The following is a 20,219-nucleotide window of genomic DNA, read 5'->3' as shown; positions in this document are numbered from 1 at the left end:
ATTAACTTTACATTTATATTTATAGTTATTACATAAATACTATACCAAATTTATTTATATAATAAAATAATAGGAAAATTTCAGAAATATACAAATTGGTCACTTACATTGCAAAAAAATAGCTCAAAACTTACATTACGAAAAATAGCCCAAAATATACAAACATATACAGACATATACAAACATATATAGATACTTATACCAACATATACAGACACTTATACCAACATATATCAATATATCAAACAAATATACAAAGGCAGAGAGAGAGAGAGTGAGAGAGAGAAAAGTTTGGGTTATTTTTTGTAAGAATTTAAAAAATGGGTCAATTTTGGTAGCATTGTTGCCCCAATGAACATACGGTATAATTTTCTCTAAAATAATTGTTCGACTAAGTGGATTGAATAGGGGCGGATCACATAGTGAAATGATACTGCAGAAGAGCTTTTATAGGTTAATAACCCTGGCAAGGAGGTTGTCCAACTCAGAACAGATCCAAAAAACAGCCCTAACGCCACCTCGGCTTAGCGGGCACACAAACAAGACCATCAGCCTGAATTTGAACAGTCCGCCTGGGTTATTCTCTGCCTGACCTCAATACCATTTTTAGTGAATCCTAATTAATTAAAGCATTTTCACCATAATACCTAGTAGTCTAGTGTGATATAGTTCAACACAAAGTGCTTAGTCTATCATTTAGGCTAAATAGGAATACTTAAATTAAGATTTAAAACAAAATAAAATAAAAGAAAAATTACCTAATAACTGAAAGTTGGGCTCATCAAAAATGAAGATATAGTAAACTGCAAACTTTTTATTATATGGGGAATAATTTTACAGAGAGAGAAGGTGGTGTCTGAAAACCTGCCTTGTTACGACCCCATCTTACGGGCCGTGCAGGCACCTACCATATTAATAACTAGTAGGCGAACCCTTACCAACCAACCCAACATTCAGCCAGTTTATAAATACAAATTCTTAAGGATCATAATATTTAAAAATAAATGCTCATACGGACTCTGTTAATTTTATAGTAAAATTGAAAACTCTCCGGGATCTAGTCTAGACAGGTACACGAGCTCCTATCACACAAGAATAGACAAAAATAAATGACTCAGCCTCTGCCTGGAATGAGATGAGCGATACTGTAGGAGGATGCCTAGTAATCCACACGAAGAAACTTCAACTTAAACTTGCCACACACCTACACCCAAAAAGGATGTAGCAAAAGTAGTATCAGTACACCACACGTACTGGTAAGCATCATAGGTCGACTAAGATTAGTTCACGCAACACAATATAAAGTCAATAAGATAAGCAGATAAGTCAACAACCCTCTAGAATCCCAACACAGATTATCACACCGTCTCCCAACACAGATTATCACACCGTCACGAACTTACCTTTCTGCTCCCAGCTATTCACTTCTCTTATCCCCATAGAAATTCCGATTGTCTAACTAATCACTAAAGTCCCAATCCACATTCCCTTAAGCCAATTAATTAAGTCTCATCTCCTCATTTACACTAACATCTAATTCCTAACTTTTAGCCGCAGAGCTTTTCTATCCAGTTCACTTACTAAGATATGATGCACATATGGAACAAGCTTACCACTTAGAAATTCGTTCTTACACTTACCTTCACAATAATCACCACCTCACACAACCTAAAAAAATTTATAAGAGATGCACAATGTAATATAACAGACTGACAGCACACAAACATAAGGACATAGCAGTATGAAATGTAATGCAATGCAAATGCGATACAAGGGCCCAATCACGTTGTACATACATGCTAACTGATGCCATTGCTCAGTAGTCATGACCTGCAGAGGACCCATGGTGTCCATGTAGCACTCGTTCCGGATACTTATCGGACCCGAGCCATAAATCCTCCGCTCCGGAAAGAACCTCAAACGCGGATCCACATCATATAAATATACTCACCTTTACATTATTGCCAATAATTGACTGTCAAATAGTACCTCATTCAACCCAACTCGGCCATACGACCGGATAATATAACTGGCACGTACTCAGACTTTCTGCTCCATGTATTACCTCATAACCACATGCAATGTATGCAATGATGCCAATGAATGAAAACACTGTCATGAATCATGCCTTTGATGGGCGTAGCACTATTATGTCTTCCTTCAGTCATCCCAATACAATCCTCTTTGTTAACAAGAATAACAATCATATGAATATTTCAATATACTTGGAAATAAAGAAGGAATCAGATATACCTAGGAAATACATATTCTGAAACAATAAAATACCCCTTTTAACCATGACAAATAATCACTTTCAATCCCGTAACCTATAGTACTCAACGATAGTAGCACTTAACACTCAATTTAGATACTCGTTGTTACCCTGGTTACTATTTACACATAACTTTAATTAAATTTCGAATATATCCATCCAAACTCCGTGTCCGAAGACCTAATCATACAATCTCCTGTCAACTCTAAATGTATTTATGATTCACTAATCAAAGTCTAACTCAAGTAAACCATAACCTACCTCGATGACGAACAACTATTTGAATTTCCATGACTTACTCACCTTCCTAGCCCTTATCCGAATCCATGAGAGATGATAGTTGTGGGGAAGGATGTGGAGAATGATGGGAAAAGCCTCTTCTCTTGGTGCCAAGGGTTTTTCTTCTTGTGGAAACCTAATAGCAGCCTTGGAGGGTCTTTTATTAAAAAGGATGGTGAAATATAAACTGAGTATCAAAAACGCGTCTACTGGCCCGCCACGTTCGCTGCAGCAAATGTAGTCTCGCTATAGCGGGACCACTACGGCGGTCCCTTGGCCGCTATAGCGGTCCATTTTCTACCCCAGGCCCACGACTTTTAACTCTTTCCGAAACTGATTTTTCCCACTATTAATCCTTAAAACACCCCATGGGGCTTACTAGTTAAGACCATAGACCTAGATTGGGCATGGGTTCACAAAGTATTAAATAACGACCGGGCGGGTCGTTACATGCCTTCTTCCTAATATTCTAATCCTTTTATAACATATCAATACAATAAACCGACAAGACCAAAATAATAAAAATGGCTGACAAGATAAAAAAGCAAAAGGCAATACCTTTTAAAAAACGTGGCTAACTAAAGAAAAGAAAACTATAATAATTGATACAAAACAAAAAAAAAATTATTAAATTTTATGCTTTTATAAAAGCAAAAGTCTTCATCCACTTTATCGTGGGGTCTATGCATCACTTCGTCTTCGCTTTTCCTCTGTCTTTTACGGAGGTGGAAGATTCTTCCGGCTGGCTCTTGAATATTTCAAAATATTCATTAATACATTTTGTATTATCAAAGCTCTGAGATTCTCCTGCTAAACAAGTTTGGTCTTTATCATCATTATTTGCGGTATTACCAATTGATGCCATAGATATGTCTGAAGGCACCTCTATGTCTAGATTTTGCACTAAATCTTTCTTAACTTCTTCCATAAGAAGCTATCATCTCTGCTCTGGATCTAATACCTTTTTTTCATCCGGATTCTTCTGGCTATGTGCTTGAAGGGACTATGAATTTTCTTCTGTTGTCTGAAATCGATTGAATCTTTATAACTGGCTATAGTAGCAGCAATCTGATCAACCAATTCTTGGTCAGGGATATTACCATCAGCTGTTTTTTGAATTAATTTTTTTCAGAATTTTGTATAAAATGTTCTATGGAGACAAGGAAGGTTTTGTGGGGTATAACCCACTTCTACAGAGCATTTCATGATCCATGAAATTGAAAATTATGAAGAAATACATATTAGCCATTCCGTCAAAAAATGTATTGTTAGTTTCCAAGTCTATTAACTTGGGAGAGACTTCAACCCATTCTGTATATAAACTCTTAAAGGATTTGGATAATATTTTGACTGATGGACTATAATTAATCCACCATTGACAAAACCAATTTGGTTAGCCCTATTTATAAACATTGGCATATATCTTTATAAACCAAGAATGTTTCTTATTAGCATTCTCATATAAAAGTGCTTTATGAAAGCTTTCAACATAATCTCAATAATTAAATTTAACTAGGACCTTTTGCTTAGTATGGATATAATCCCTTTCCTTGAGTGTGCTCAATCCCCATTAAGCTGGAGAAAAAATCTTTTTTATTATAATTTTTGAAACGTTATAAACTTTTCTGCTATTAGCAGGATCAAAATATTGAAATTCTCCCATTCTTGTGAAAGAGAGGATGATCTCATAAAGCATTTTATACTTATGAGTAGAAATAGCGTATGACGTTGTGTCAAAATACCTCTGCATTATTTGTCAAGGTTCATCCTTCCATTGAAGGCCATCATTTTCAAGGAGAAGTATTACCTCTCTGCTTTTCATATGAATCTGTCCTAATGATCATCCTCAGTAAGGGCACTAGAATATGAAAGGGAGTATTATCATCCTTCTTTTTGGATTTGATGAAATCCAGGAATTGTTGATACATAGGGTCTTTTTTATTAATATTAATATTAGAAGATCCTGCAATATTGTCGGCTATAAGCCTTTGGCTACCCATTTGGGCAAGAATAGTTCCTCTGCCTGTTCTTTTGGTTTTTCCTCTTCCTCCTCGTCCTCTATAAGAGTTGGGGTTATACTGCAGCCTCATCCTGCAGATAATGTAAATTAGAGTTATGAACTCAAATATTCTCTTCTAAGAAAATCAGGGAGACTATTATCTGACCCCTTTTTATATTGACTTTCAAAATCAAACGACAGTAATAAAGCTTGCCATCTTACAAACATTTGTTTAGAAACATCATGTTTACAATCTTTATAAAATATAAATTTAGCTGCTTGGCAGTCAGTTTTATTAAAAACTATTGATTATATAAATTACCTTGAAATTTTAGTACACATTTAACTATTGCAAGGATTTCCTTAGCAACAGTTGCATAGTTTTTCTAGGCTATTATTCAACTTGCCAGAGTAAAATTGGACCAGATATTCCTGTTTTTCTTTCGGGAAATATTGTTTTAATATTCCTCCAAAGTCAATATCAGAGGCATCTGTTTCAATAATTTTTTGCCAATTAGGATTGGATAAAGTAAGGCAAGGAAGGTTATTAACTTTTTCCTTGATTTTCCAAACTGCCTAGGTATGACCATCAGTCCATGCTTTCGGAATCTTATTCAATCCATCATATAAAATAAATGTATCTTTTGCTAAATCTTTATAAAATGGTGAAATATAATTCAAGCTTCCAAGAAATCTTTGAAGCTGAGTTTTATCAGTAATAATATCAGGAAATTTTGAAGCAAATTCAATACTTCTATGGATAGGAATATTTTTTCTTTTTCAATATTGTGACCAAAAAAATCTGACTTTTGTTTGAATAGGAGACATTTTTGGTTTGGATATAACCAACCCATTTTGAATACTGACTTTCTTGAATATATCAAGATGTTTAAAATGCATTTCTATAGTTTTTGAAAATACTAAGATATCATCAATATCGACAATGATAAAATTGCTATAAATCATTCATAATATTTTGAAACTCTGAAGGGACGTTTTTTAATCCAAATGGCATAACATTCCATTCGAATCGCCCTATAGGGACATTGAAAGCAGTTTTGTATTTATCTGCTTCGGCAATTTGAATTTGCCAATAACCTGATTTTAAATTAAATTTTGAAATATAATAGCATTATCGAGTCTATCCAATAATTTTTTTTGTTTGGAATAGGATATCCAATCCATTTCAAAACTCTATTAAGGGGTTTATAATTTATAACCAATCTAGGAACTCCTAGTTCCTGTTCAGCATGTTTATTAACATAAAAAGCAGTGCACGGCCATGGAGACTTAGAAGACCTTATGAGACCTCTTTGTAAAAGGGAAGAAATTTCCTTTTTACATAATTCTAAATATTCAGAATTCATTTGGCATGGTCTTGTCTTTGTAGGAATATTTCCTTCATTTAAATTATCTTCGTATGGAAGAGTAACCACATGCTTCTTCCTATTCCAAAAAGCATTGGGATGTTCACTACAAGTTTGTAATGAAAACTGGTTTTTTATAAAATCAATTTTTTGTTGTAATTTAGGATTTTGTAAAATTTTCTCAACATTCATACTATAAATTTCTTGTTTGAGAAAATTAACTTGTTGATGTTTAGTCATCAACTTGTCTTTGATTTCATTTAAAATTCTTGAAAACGATTCAGTTATAAACTGAAATTTAACCTCTTTTCCTTCAAAGGTTCCTATAATACCTTTCTTATCCCATCTTAGAATGGGAAATATTTTTTGAAAAAATGGTGTGCCTAATATTATTTGGTTTGAAATATTTTTTACCGATACAAAAATTTATGGTATACAAACCTTTTCTTGGCAAATATAAGTGTTTGGTAATTTAAAAGAAATTTCCATTTTCTGCCCATTAGCAGATCTAAGACTATGACTAGGAGAGAAGACCTCACAACTAGTGCAGCCAACTCTAGAGAAACCCTAACCCTAACAAAACCCTAATATTTTCCATCCTTTTTTCTGGCCACCACGGCTACTGGGCAGCCTCCACCGGAGGTTGTCCAGTCATCAACAACACCACCCAATACTATATAACAACCCATGCAGCTTTTACAACCACAAACCTACGCAGCAACCTTAAAACCTATACAACCAGTTCAAAACTTTCCACCATTACCACAAAAGAAAATTACGTACTTGCATGGAGAACCAAGATTCTTGTGGGATGAAGAAGAAATAGAATAGATGATAAAATAAGAAAATCTCCAATATGCCATTGTTGGAAAGTTTTCATATGGTTGGCCTGATATTAAAGAGCTGCGTAAACTTATACCAAAGCAGTGTGAATTGAAGGGAGAGTGTCCTATAGGTCTGCTACGCAATAGGTATATGTTGCTTCGTCCAACCCTAGTTGAAGACTATCTGAATCTACTATCGAAACCTGCCTTTTATATCAATCATCAAAATTGGTGGTATCCGATGAGAACCCTTAAGTGGGATCCTTGGTTTGATCCTGATGCTCAAACAGGCATTGCTATTGCATGGATATCTTCCCTTATTTGCCTCCGAACTTCTTTGTCAAAGAAGTTGTTTTTACTTTAGCTTCAGCAGTAGGGAAGCCTTTACAAGTGGATATGGCAACAAAGAGTCAAACCAGGCCTAGTTGTGCAAGAGTTAAAGTAGAAGTGGACTTATTGAAAGATTTACCTCAAAGGGTAAATATTGGAATGAGGAAGAAGATCACTGGTGAGATTATTGATAAATGGATTGAGATTAATTATGATCACCTACCAAAATATTGTAAAACATGTAAGTTACAAGGACATAATAAAGTTGAATGTTTCAAGCTTCATCCTGAATTGTATCCAATAGATGAGGAAAGCAGAGGTGGAGGATGATAGTAACAAGAAAGGAAGTACTAACAAGAAAAATGAGACTGATAATATTGATGGTTCTATGGAGAAGAATGATCACAAACTGGGACAACATACTGGAGAGGTCTCAAAGAAGGTAAAGGAGAAGAAGAACACAAAAGAGGATAGAAATCAGAAGGAACAGCTCCCAAGAAGAAAAAGATATAAAGGAGGGGATAACAAACCAGTTCAGGGATGGAAAGAAATAGCCGATAATAGAGATAATGAGGTGAAGGCTAACAATAATGGGATTAAATTAGGTGTTGCTACTAACAATATGTTTGGTGCTTTGGCTGCTAATGATGGTGAGGAACATGATGCTCTTAACACTGAGGAGATTGTTAAGACAACAACATCAAATGGGAAAGAGACAGCAAAGCCATGGGTAAAGGCATCTTTTGGGAAGCAAATTCAAAAAAGTCAAGAAAGAGGTGAGCTTAGTTTGGGCAAGGTTTGTCCTGATAATCAAGTGACAGGACAAGAGACATTACTTGATTGTGAAGTCAAGGCCACTGATACTCAATAGGTTGGTCCAGAAAAACAAGTGGATAGTTCAGAATTATTGAAATGGTAGGATCCTTTGGGTGGAAAAACTGGTAATGAAGAAGATATGGAAAGCTGCATAGAACACTCTAGTTCTGTATCCATAAATATGATTCCATATAAGCCTTTAGCAGTGGAGGAAGCATCTTTTGATCAGGTTGAAGTGGATAGTGAGGGAGAGGATGTTGATAAAGGAGAGGATCCTAATACTTTAGATCCACGAAATTCTACACTACAACTGCTGCATACTGAAAAGGTAGAATCTGATGAGGGAGTCAATGATGAGCAAAGAGCCACAATGGAGGATGAGTCATTGGATCCTAATATAGAGCATATTTCAAGAGATGGAGATTTATCTCCTTGGTAGATTAGTAGCTTAAAAAGTGGTAAGAGACAAAGCAAAATGTTGTGCCACTTCAAGTTACTACAAGGAGTAATAAAAACAAGCCTCTCAGTTCTCAATGATAGACAAACTATTATTTTGGAATATTAGATCAGTAAACACTCAGAACTCTTTTCAGAGGTTGACTGATTTACATAGGAGGCATCACTATGCAGTTATAGCAATTATGGAACCTTTCCAAGAGCCTGAGGTGATTTAGGAATACAGGAGAAGGTTAGGTATACAAAATGCAATGGTTAATGTGTCACAAAAGATCTGGTTATTCTGGACTGAGGAATGGAAAGCACAAGTTATAGTTGATTCAGTACAACATGTTACTCTTAAGCTATTTCATATAAATATGCAGTATGAAGCATATGTTACTGCTGTGTATGCTAAATGCAATGGTGCAGAGAGGCAGGAATTATGAGACTCAATTGACATGTGGCTCTTAATGTTCATGTACCCTGGATAGTTGGGGGTGACTTGAATGTTATTCTCAAACCTGAGGAAAAGTTGGGAGGCCTTCCAGTTCATCACTCAGAAACCGCTGAATTTGCTCATTTTGTTAATAATTGTGGTTTTTTGGAGATGAAATTCTCTGGGAGCAAATACACTTGGTGGAATGGCAGAAAGAAGGAGGATTGCATATTCAAGAGACTTGATAGAGTTCTGGGCAATCAGGAGTTCATGGACTTATTCCCATCAGTTGAAGTTGTTCATAAAATTAGACATGGTTCTGATCATGTTCCTCTCCATGTAGTATGTGATTCTCAAACTGAAGTGGCAGTTAAGCCTTTTAAATTCCTGAATTTTTGAACTTCTCATCCAAAGTTCATGGAAATGGTGGAAAACAACTGGTGTTTGGATTTTGTAGCTAATCCTTTCATTGAGTTGCAGGCTAAAATGAAAAAGGTGAAGCAGGCCTTGGCAGTATGGAGTAGGGAAACAAAAATATGGCATGAGGTGGTTCAAGGATGGAGACAGAAATACCAAGTTTTTTCATAATTATGTAAAAGGAAAAAGGAGGAAGTTGGCAGTTCAGACTATACAGAATAGTCAAGGGGACTGGTTACACACAAATGCTGATATTGGACAGGAAGTTATTTCTTTCTATCAACACCAATTCAGACAAGAAGCAACATCAAGTGATTATGATATGCTTAAGAAGATTCCTAAGGTGATCACTAATGCACAAAATGAGGACCTGACTGCTTTACCTAGTGATGAAGAAGTCAAGAATGCAGTGTTTGGATTAAATGGGGATAGTACTGGTGGTCCAGATGTTTTTTTAGGCCATTTCTTTCAAACATGTTGGAGTAGCATAGGTAGAGATGTAACTAATATGGTAAGGGCCTTCTTCTGTGGTCAAGAACTGCCAAGATGCATCACTCACACAAATCTTGTGTTGATTCAAAAAAAGGAGAATATAAACACCTTTGCTGATCTGAGACCTATCAGTCTAAGCAGTTTTGCTAATAAAATCATCTCTACAGTTTTGCATAAAAGAATTGTTCCATTGTTGCCTGCTATAATATCAACCACTCAAACTGGTTTTGTTAAAGGTAGGAGCATTGTGGAGAGTGTACTATTGGCCCAAGAGATCATCAAGGATATTAATAAGAGAAACAAACTACACAATGTGGTGGTAAAGCTTGACATGGCAAAAGCTTATGATAGAGTTTCATGGATATACTTAACTAAAGTTCTTAGACAGTTTGGTTTCTCTGAAATTATCATAGCTATGGTTTGGAGATTGGTATCAAACAACTGGTACTCAGTATTGATTAATGGGTAATCTCATGGCTTTTTTAAGTCATCAAGAGGTTTGAAGCAAGGTGATCCACTCTCCCCAACACTGTTCATAATAGCTACTGAGGTTTTGGCCATAAATTTGAATGACTTGTATGATGATCCAGCATTCAAGGGCTATGGTATGCCAAAGTGGAGTCCTCAGATAAATCATCTATCATATGCAGATGACACAGTCTTATTTTACTCAGCAAATCCTGTGTCTTTGAGAAAGATGATGAAGGTGCTAAGAAACTATGAGAAAGTGTCAGGTCAGCTGGTAAACAATGAGAAGAGCTCTTTCTACTTGCATGAGAAGGTCACAGCAGGTGTTGTTGGTAGAGTAAAAAGGAAGACTGGGATGGGGAAAAGAACTTTTCCATTTACATACTTGGGATGTCCAGTCTTCTATGGAAGAAGAAAAATTGTGTATTATGAAGGTTTAATAAAAAAGGTGATGAATAGAGTAATGTCTTGGCAAAACAGGCTACTGTCATTTGGTGGAAGATATATTTTGATTGCTCATGTTCTGTAGACTATGCCAGTTTATCTGTTATCTGTTATGAATCCATTAAAAGGGGTGATAGAGCAGCTGCACAAGATTTTTGCCAAATTCTTTTGGAATAATACTACCGGAATTAAAGGAAAACACTGGGTTGCATGGGAGAAGATGTGTTTACCAAAGGGGGGGGGGGGGGGGAGGTCTTGCATTCAGATCTCTACATGATATCTAAAAAGCTCTTTTTGCAAAACTCTGGTGGAACTTTAGAACATCAGTGTCATTATGGGGTTCTTTCATGGCTAACAAGTACTGCAAAAAACTTCATCCTGTTATTGCACAAGCCAGGGATGCATCTCATGCATGGAAGAAAATAGTAACTGTAAGGGAAGACATTGAACACAATATAAAGTGGCAGATCAAGGCAGGTACATCTACTTTCTGGTTTGATAACTGGACAAGACAAGGGGCATTGTTTTTTGTGGATAATGAGCACAACTTGGAAGATGAGTTTGAAGTTAAGGAATATATTCTGAATAGTGAATGGGATCAACAGAAATTAACCTCAGTTTTGTCAAGTGAAACAGTGGAATACATAGTGGAAAATATCAGTCCTGCTTTGGTGGAGGTTGATAATGATAAGGCCTGGTGGATGGGGGAAAATAGTGGTCAATTCTTTATTAAGAGTGCATGGGAAGAGGTAAGGCAAAAACAAGAAACTAGATCAGTGTATAAATTCATATGGTTAAAGGGCATGCCAATAAAGATCAGTTTCTTCTTGTGGAGACCGTGGAAAGGGAGGATTGCTACTGATGATAATCTTAAGAGGATGCATATAAGTCTTGTATCAAGATGCTGGTGTTGTGAGGATCATAAGCCAGAGACCATGTCTCATTTATTTCTAACATCTCCAACAGCTTTTAAGCTTTGGAAACAGTTTGCTTCTTGTGCAGGTTTAAATATAGAAGGGTTTCACCTGCAACAAGTCATTACACTTTGGTGGACAGCTCCTGCATCACACAAGTTGCATACCATCTTTCAAGCCATTCCTGCTATCCTAGTATGGGAAATATGGAAAAGGAGAAATTCTATTAAGCATGGCAGAAATACTACATACATCAAAATGGTGTATCAAGTTCAGCAGACTATATACCAGCTGGTTCAAGTGAAATATCCATAGATGAGGAGGCTTCCACCAGACAGGCCTTCTATAGTGAAGATGCACACACAATATAAGTCAAGGCTTCATGTTCATAAGGTGGTATGGGAATTGCCACAACATGGCTTCAAATGCAATACTGATGGAGCTTCTCAAGGGAATCCAGGACTCAGTGCATATGCATTTTGCATCAGAGATGATAGAGGGGATCTTGTGTATGCACAGGCCAAGAAACTAGGCACAACTACCAACATGGAAGCTGAGAGAGCAGCAATATAAGAGGCTATTCATTATTGTTACTCTAACAATTTGCAGCATGTTCAGGTTGAAACTGATTCACTGGCATTGAAGAACTTTATTCAGGATGTATGGAAAATACCTTGGCAGTTAGTAGAGAGGGTAGAGTTGATGCAGCACAGAATGAGGCACCTGAACATAGACATCAAGCATGTTTTCAGAGAAGGCAATCAATTAGCAGATTTCTTGGCAAACATTGCTCTTCAACATGATGAGTTGCTAGAGTTTCATAGCTTTCAGGAGCTACCAGCCATGGGAAGGAAGATTATAAACATGGACAAGTCACAAATTCCATCATTGAGGATCAAAACAAGGAAGATTCAGCATGCTTAGAAGGATATATAGCTATAAGAGTTGTTTGCTTTATCATAGTGTAAAACCATCTTGTGTGAGTTACTCATCAAGATGGTTCAAGTTTTATTTTCTAGTTTTTGATGTAGAAGACTCTTTTGATTAATGAAAAACTAGAAGGCATGCCTTCTGGAAATTTAATACTAATAAAAAAAACTATAAGTAGTTTTATGAAAATATTTGGAGGGAATTAATCCTTCCTGAATGCAGTTTAAATCAGCTCTGCTATCAACTAGAGTAGTAAATTCCTTTTTAAAATTATAATCAATTAAAAGAGTAATTTTTATAAAAAAAAACTTTTGAGAATTAATTATGTCAAGTGTTTGAAGAAATTCTTTATTCTCCTTATTACTTGTACCTTCCATGGTAGTATCCTCGATGGCTGAGGTTTCTATGAGTTGTTTCCCTTTATCCTCAATTCTAGAAATTCTTTCATCTAGAATAATATTATGCTTTTTGAGATTTGAAATCTCCTTTTTCAGATTATCAATCTCTTTTACCAAATCCTGGGCGGTAGTCGGAGTACTATAATAGTTCTCATTTGTCCAAGAAGCCTTTTAACTTCAAACATGGTATATGGACCTGATGTTTTCTGGATTTGTTTTTCGCCTTGAATTTTAGGCGCTTCCTGAATTTGAATAATGATTTGAGATCTGATCTCCGGATCTTTAATCATTTTTAAATAATTCGCTCAGGTTATTATCATCTAAGACATTGATATTCAAATCCTTGAACTAAGAGAAGACATTATAAAATTCATCTTCTTCCTTGTTGAGACATTATAAAATTCATCTTCTTCCTTGTTGCCTTTACTAGTACAAGGTTGTCCTATTTGACAAAGAGCACATTCCTCATCAGAATCTGAGGAAATATAACTTTCATTGTCAAGAACTCTGAGATCTTCATTTGAAGTAGAATCCTTCGATATGTCTGAATCAAACCTGAATCTTCTGGTTCTAAATTCAATAATAATTTGGACAATGTATCCTTTAATTCTTCATCAATGTTGAGGCTTTTAATTGTTTTCTTAACTTTGCAATCTTTATAATAATGACCTGTTCTACCACATTTCCAACAAGATTTAGGATTTTTGGATTTAATAAAATCCTTCCTTTTCTTGAATTCTTTTTTGCTTTTTTGCTTTCTTTTCCAAGCTTTTCTCTTTCCATGCTTGGAAGTCTTTCTTCTTCTTTTTATGCCTATGAGGCACTTTGGTTTGTGGAATATCCATACCAAATTGTCCATAAAATTCTCCTAATTGTTGTCTTTCATTTAGACGATGTCTCTTAATCTGCTGATTTAATTTAATCTCATTGCATAAGGATACACTTTCTTGAATACGAGTACCTATTAACTTGCCATAAGTGTACTCATCATAATTGATGCTGGTTTCTACTTTTCTAAGAGCTTTCTTAACTCTTTCTACAAAAAGGCTAGGTAGTTCGTCTATAAATTTGGACTTCCAATGAGTGTTATTGTAGTCAGGTAATTCCATGACCCTACTAAGGAATACGTCCTTATACCATCTGAATCAGGTAAGGGTTTTACACCTCAAATTCTTAAGCATGGTCCTAATATTTTCACTATTATCAGATCATCTTCCCAAGAAATGCTCTATTATACTAATAACCAAAGAATTGACAACATTTTGAATTGGAATAATTCCGTCTATACTCTGTTCCTGCTTGATAGCATTTAAAATCATATCACGATGGTCTGGAGTTAAATAATTATCCCACCATCCTTTAAATTAGCCAGTAAAACCAGCAATAATCATTTCAGCAATAGAACTATCATTATTTTTATTGGCCTTGCAAATTGTGTTGTACACCAGCATTCTATGTACAAGGGTATATATTTGTCTTTCGGTATAACCATTAATATTCCATTCATAAATCTCTTTTCCACTATAACTGTTAGTAATAATATGCTCATGTTCTTCGAGCAATACATCCTGAGGAGGAGGACGAGGATAGTAAAACCTCCTTTGAGAAGGCTTACGGGCATAAGCTTCCGATATTTTGTTAATTTTTTCCGACACCTTCTGCTTATAATCATGATTATAAAGGCCAAAATCACTTCCTTCTGCTATTAATGGACTAATTTGCAAACCTCTAAATTTATCATGAAGCAATTGCTCCAACTCTGAAAAAGCTTTTAATTTAAAGTCTTTTATATCAGGATGAGGCTGCACACTAGGAGTGGCAATGGTTTCCTGCTTTTCTTTAAAGCTAGAAGAATAATGTAATATTCCGATTTCGGAAAATAATTTTTCAATTCTATCATGTAATAAAATAATTTGTTTGCCCAATATGTTCATGTATATACTGGCATAATTCTGTTGCTTCAGCATAATATTAATATGCTTAGCTGTGACTTGTAAAATGTCATTTTCAAATAATTTTGAAAAAGCTGCAAAATGAAGAACCTTATCGTCCTTTTCAAGTTGAAAATATTGTTGTGGAGGAAAAATAGTATTAATATTTTCTCCATTAGTCAATCGATATTCTCTTTCTAAAACAAAAATATAATTTCCGACATATTTGGCCATAAACCAAGGAACAAAAGATATAATCTTGTTAACTTGTGAAATATCTTTATAAGATTCTTCTTGAAAAAATGTTTTTTCTTCGGTGTCAAAATTTTCAAAAAACCATTTTCTAAATGGTTCCCATCTGGGTTTGAAAACAATTTCACAGGTCTGTTTTCTTGCGGGTGATCCCCGACTAAAATTTATTTTTTGGTCTTGATCCATTAAATACCATTTGGAAAATTCTTTTCTGACTCGGTTAATTTCGGGTCTTGAATACCAGTGCTAATATCATCCTTGTCAACTCTAATGCTACTAATTCTATTTGTACAAATTTTGATAGGTGCAAATGATATTTTCGGAAGGAAGATTGCAAAAAAAAGTCTGTAAAAATGAAATTATTAGCTTATAGAGGAGACCAAGACTCACAAGCTGTAACTGGAGTGACAGATCGGAGGAAAAAGAATGAGAAAGAAATCTGGATTAGAGAAAGTCTCTTTCAGATTACACAGAAGAAGTCTAAATAATAACCTTCAGAACTACGTGGTAAATTAAATTAAACACTTACTCTTGTTTTTTGGAAGGATAAAGGGTCAGACACATTCATCATGATGCCACCACATGTCACGACCATTTGACATAAGTCGTGCGGTCACTTACCTTTTCCACCTCGATAATCGAACCCTCGAACCAACGATAAATAAAGGCATGAATAAATAATCCAAGCAAGCGGAAAGAATAAATACGTAAGTCTCACATAAATATATATAGCAATATAGTGGGAAGAAGGAAATGTCCCCAGGGTCTAGTCTAAGTCATACAAGAGCATCTAATGAAAATATATAAGTCTGGAATAATAATACATAAATCCGTCTATGTCTCAGAAGAGCAAAGCAAGACATAAAGTAGGAAGAGTCTTCAAGGCAGCGAACGTCCGTGGTCACCTTGGAAACTCGCAACAATGCTGAAGGAGACGATCAGCCACGAGAGATGGAAGTAGACCCAACCTGATACTCTGCATTCATAAAGGAATGCAGCAAGTGCAGGTCAGTACAAAACAACGGTATTGGTAGGCATCATCGGCCGACTAAGCATAGCTAACATAATTCAGACAATAAAGCAGATAGGAAAATAAACCAACAAGTATAAATCCACACAATCGAAGTCAAGTATACGTCATCGCCTAGGTGAAGCATCTAATCGCAATTGCACCAAGTCTCAATATATCAACCGAATCCAACATCACAAGTACATCATCAAATCATCTCAAAGTAAGTCGTGAATACAATGCAATGCAATACCATGCAAATGTTGTGTACATATGTACTCCGGACGAAAATATCGATATCTCGGTAGCACAACCCAAGGTGACTCGCGAAGTCTCGCGAAGTCTAACTGCTACCCGTCCCGGATCTTTGTCCAATAGACAAACGGGACCCAGGATCTTTGCCCATAGGGGGTTCTGACTGGCACCACCCTGGGGGACCCGCGGATTCCATGCACTCACTCAATCCACGATTCCGGGACGAACATCGGATATCGAACTCTCACGTCACTCAAGTAAAAATCGAGCCCAGCTCATCACAGTGTTTCATCAAGTATCATCAGTATCTCAACAGTATATCATGAAGAATAAGAGTGCGTGAAATGCATATATCATCATCAATTATCATGCTGAATATCACAAGTACCAAAAATGGGTACGCCTACAATATATCTGAATCATAAGTACCAACAATGGATACGCCAACAATATATCAGAGTCACAAGTACCAACAATGGGTACGCCAACAATATCATAATCAAGATGGAACAACAAATTCCAATATCTACTATCAACACGTGGCATCAAGCCAACACAATAGAACAATCAAATCACAACACAACGGGGTGGCTAGTCGCAAACACACAACAGGGCCCAACCTAAGACAATATCCATCCCAACTTCATACCAGAGGTTTACATGCTGTCTCCGATCATATAATCTAAATGTATGCTTCGCTACACGAAGTCTCACCAAGGGTAAGCCATAACCTACCTGGATGGCCGAACCGCAAACACCAACAACTCACTCCTTTGCCTTGCCTTTCCGCTGAGCCTCAGAACCCCCGATATCTCACTTTCACTTTCCCAACCCAAGTCCTAAAATGCATCCGAGTGCATTGGGAACTGATCCAGATATACACATAAGATCTAAAAGACCATCCGGACCTCTCGGAATTGACGAGTTCCCGAAAAAGATCCGTTTACCCAAAAGTCAACTTCGGGTCAACTTGTTTTCGCTTAAAGCTCATATTTCACAAAAAGTCGCCCAAATCAAGTCTAAACACCTCGGGAAGCATGTCAACGGTCCTCTCGGGTCAAAAGTGAGCTAACCAAGCTCAAAAAAGGGACGGAAATGCCGAAAAGACTATAACGACCAAACAGGTCGTTACACCAAATTAGATTGAATTAACAATAAAAACCTAAATGATGGAAGTGATATGATGACTCACTCTTATTATATAGTATGTAACAAAATATAAAAATATTTACTTCTAAATATTTACTTCTAACTTGAAATATGAACCAATTAGAGATAAAAGAAGAAGAATTATGCATGAAGATTTATACATGAAATTCGATAAAGTACAAAAAGAATTGATAGCATCTAAGCCATTTAAACAAGAATAAAATTTTAAAGAAAATAGGACTCTATGCATAGGGTGTAGCACCTTCTAGAATTAGGTTTGATTTGACTTTTCAATATTATGGAAGATCTTAAAACCAGGGCAGTTTCAACATGTGTGCTTATTGGGCTTTAACATTTCAAGCAAGAGTATTTTCGTCATTCTAGGTAGCTGTGTACATGTGTAAAAACCCTCAATATAGGTTACACGTGACTTTACTTCATCCTCCCAGTACATACATTCTTCAGAGTTTTCTCTCTCTCTCTCTCTCTCTCTCTATATATATATATATATATATATATATATATATATTCTTTGTGACGGTATGCTCTCTTCTGTTCATCATTTCAGTCTTCTCCACCGCTTCAAGGATTTTCCGGTTAGTGTTATTCCTTATGTTTACCCAAATCTTCTTCAATACTTCATCCTTTATTATTCTGTCACAACCCAATTCGTGAATCGTGATGGCACCTACAGTGTCCCCCCAGGTAGGCGAACCATTTCCAAATCATTTTAGTCATTTATAAGAATTATGCGGAAATAAACAATTATTTAGCTAACAGATTCAAATTATACAAATGATAAGTGTGGAAGTAATAATAACCCCAAAATTTGGTCTGGAGTAGTACAAGAGCCACTATCACATAGATACAAGTCTAATAGGAAGTACAAATCTCAAATATCAATATTGTCTCAGAAATACAAAGTAGACAGTTAAATACAAAGAAGAGTCTCCGGGTTGTGGATCTAGCCCAAAAGCTCACCTTGGAATCTCTGTCAAGTAGACTCGGATCACTCTCGAGGACGGGAACTGGAACTAGTAACAAACTCTACACTCAAAGAAGAGTACAACAAGAGTAGCATCAGTACAAACAACAAGTACTGGTAGGTATCATAGGCCGACAACAATTAGCTCACCTATATGAAGAAACAAATCAACAAGAGGGCAAATAAGCAATCAAGCATACTCACAAATCAGATTATGATAATAATAACAAACTTCCACCCATATATACGTCATACAGAAACTCACTTTGCAAGTCATAAGCCTAGGTGAAGCTTCTAAACCACAAGTCTGTCGAATCTCAATAATCTCAAATTGATAATCACAAATCCAAGTTTTGAACCCAGGCACAGTCACTAATCTACAATCTGGTCCAGTCCATAATCAGATCTATGCCACAACGATGGTTACAAACAAACCATACCAAATCAGAAATAAAGAGCCATATGATGATGTAGGATAAAATGTAATGATGTGCAATGTAATGCAAAGCACTAGTCAAATACCTAAAAACTGTACACACATGCTAAAGGCATTAATCGCACAATAGTCATGATCCTTAATTACATAGGTTTCTAATCACATTAGACCGTTCAATTTCATCAAATTAACCAAAACCACCAATTTTGGCAAAACCCTAGGTTTGACGAATTGATTCTTGAAATTAGGAGCGATTCAATTCTAGAATGTGTTAATATGCAATTCTAGATGATATAGACAGTAATTTAAGCAATAATAACCAATTTATAAAAATGGTTTCATGATTAATACCCTAGGTCTCATAACCCATCATTCCAAGGCCATAATCTCCCATGGAACCTTAAAGATGAAGGTAAATAAGCAAGATTATAGGTTAGAACATACCCCAACAGATGATTTCTCCAAAATCCTTCAAGAATCACCTCTACTAGCTCTTAGAATAAGGTTTTTGGGTGCTTTGGACAAATGATTCGGACTTAGGGTATTAAAATAAGGAACTGATCCCATCGATTCGCCAGAGAGGTCATAAGGATTGCCACGGCGGTCCCGCCCTAGCGGTCAGGCCATCCGCCATGGCGAAACTCCACTTAAACACGGACCCTCGCCATAGCGGGTAAGACTCCGTCGTGGTGGGCCCGCTATGGCGGTACTGGGCTCGCCATGGTGAGAACACCAGCAATCAGATTTTTTGGTTTTTCACAATTCGATCCCAAAATCGCGACATCAATCGGAGGCCTCTCGGACACAAACCAGATATGCACACACAGTTAAAAATACGCTAAGAACACACCCGTGGCCTTGGAATTCTCAACGGAAGTCTAATTCACCAAGTCAACTCCCAAATGGATAAAATCAAGTTTCCAACCAAGTACCCCAAACAGGACCAAATGCATCGAGAACTGAGCCATCCACCCCACCAAGTCATAATCGACCATCCGGACCTCTCGAAATCGATAGATTTTTTAAAAAGGTCTGTTTACCCAAAACTCAACTGTTGGCCAAACGTTTTTCACTTTAAGGCTCTATTTCACATAAGTCATCATAAAACTCGCCTGACTACCTCGGGAACTGTACCACCAATCCCAGGAGTCAAAATTGTACTAACAGGGCTCAGGAAAGGGTCAACGAGGATAAATTGGTCAAAACTGCAATAACGACCAAACGGGTCGTTACATCAGATACCAATTAAACAATCGTTCATCCTCGAACGAAGGAAGGGAGTACAAAGCTGACGGTAACCAAGGAACCTGTACTATAACCACCCGGAAGCCTCTACGGCAAGAAGTACACCAAAAACATTGTCCGTTCACCTTATCAG

The 20,219-nt window shown here is 36.3% G+C and overlaps 1 protein-coding gene across 1 annotated transcript; it reads left to right on the top strand.

Annotated features, from left to right (window-relative positions):
• Positions 1–9,302: 9,302 nt before the first annotated feature.
• LOC132643948 (uncharacterized) lies at positions 9,303–11,811 on the top strand. The gene is made up of 4 exons (XM_060360484.1): positions 9,303–10,088; positions 10,158–10,586; positions 10,668–10,804; positions 10,902–11,811. The coding sequence occupies exons 1-4, from the start codon at positions 9,303–9,305 to the stop codon at positions 11,809–11,811; spliced, it is 2,262 nt and encodes a 753-aa protein (XP_060216467.1).
• Positions 11,812–20,219: the final 8,408 nt, after the last annotated feature.

This window comes from Lycium barbarum, chromosome 6 (genome assembly GCF_019175385.1).
Source record: "Lycium barbarum isolate Lr01 chromosome 6, ASM1917538v2, whole genome shotgun sequence".
In the NCBI taxonomy this organism is placed as follows: Eukaryota; Viridiplantae; Streptophyta; class Magnoliopsida; order Solanales; family Solanaceae; genus Lycium; species Lycium barbarum.
The sequence above is the reverse complement of the archived record's forward strand: the minus strand, read 5'-3'. Positions and strand labels throughout refer to the sequence as shown.

Coding starts and splice junctions, on each gene's coding strand:
- LOC132643948 (XM_060360484.1), top strand. CDS start 9,303: ATGAGGTGGTTCAAGGATGGAGACAGAAATACCAAGTTTTTTCATAAT. Junction 10,089..10,157: donor CTGAAATTATCATAGCTATG/GTTTGGAGATTG, acceptor GGCTTTTTTAAG/TCATCAAGAGGTTTGAAGCA. Junction 10,805..10,901: donor TGGGTTGCATGGGAGAAGAT/GTGTTTACCAAA, acceptor GTGGAACTTTAG/AACATCAGTGTCATTATGGG.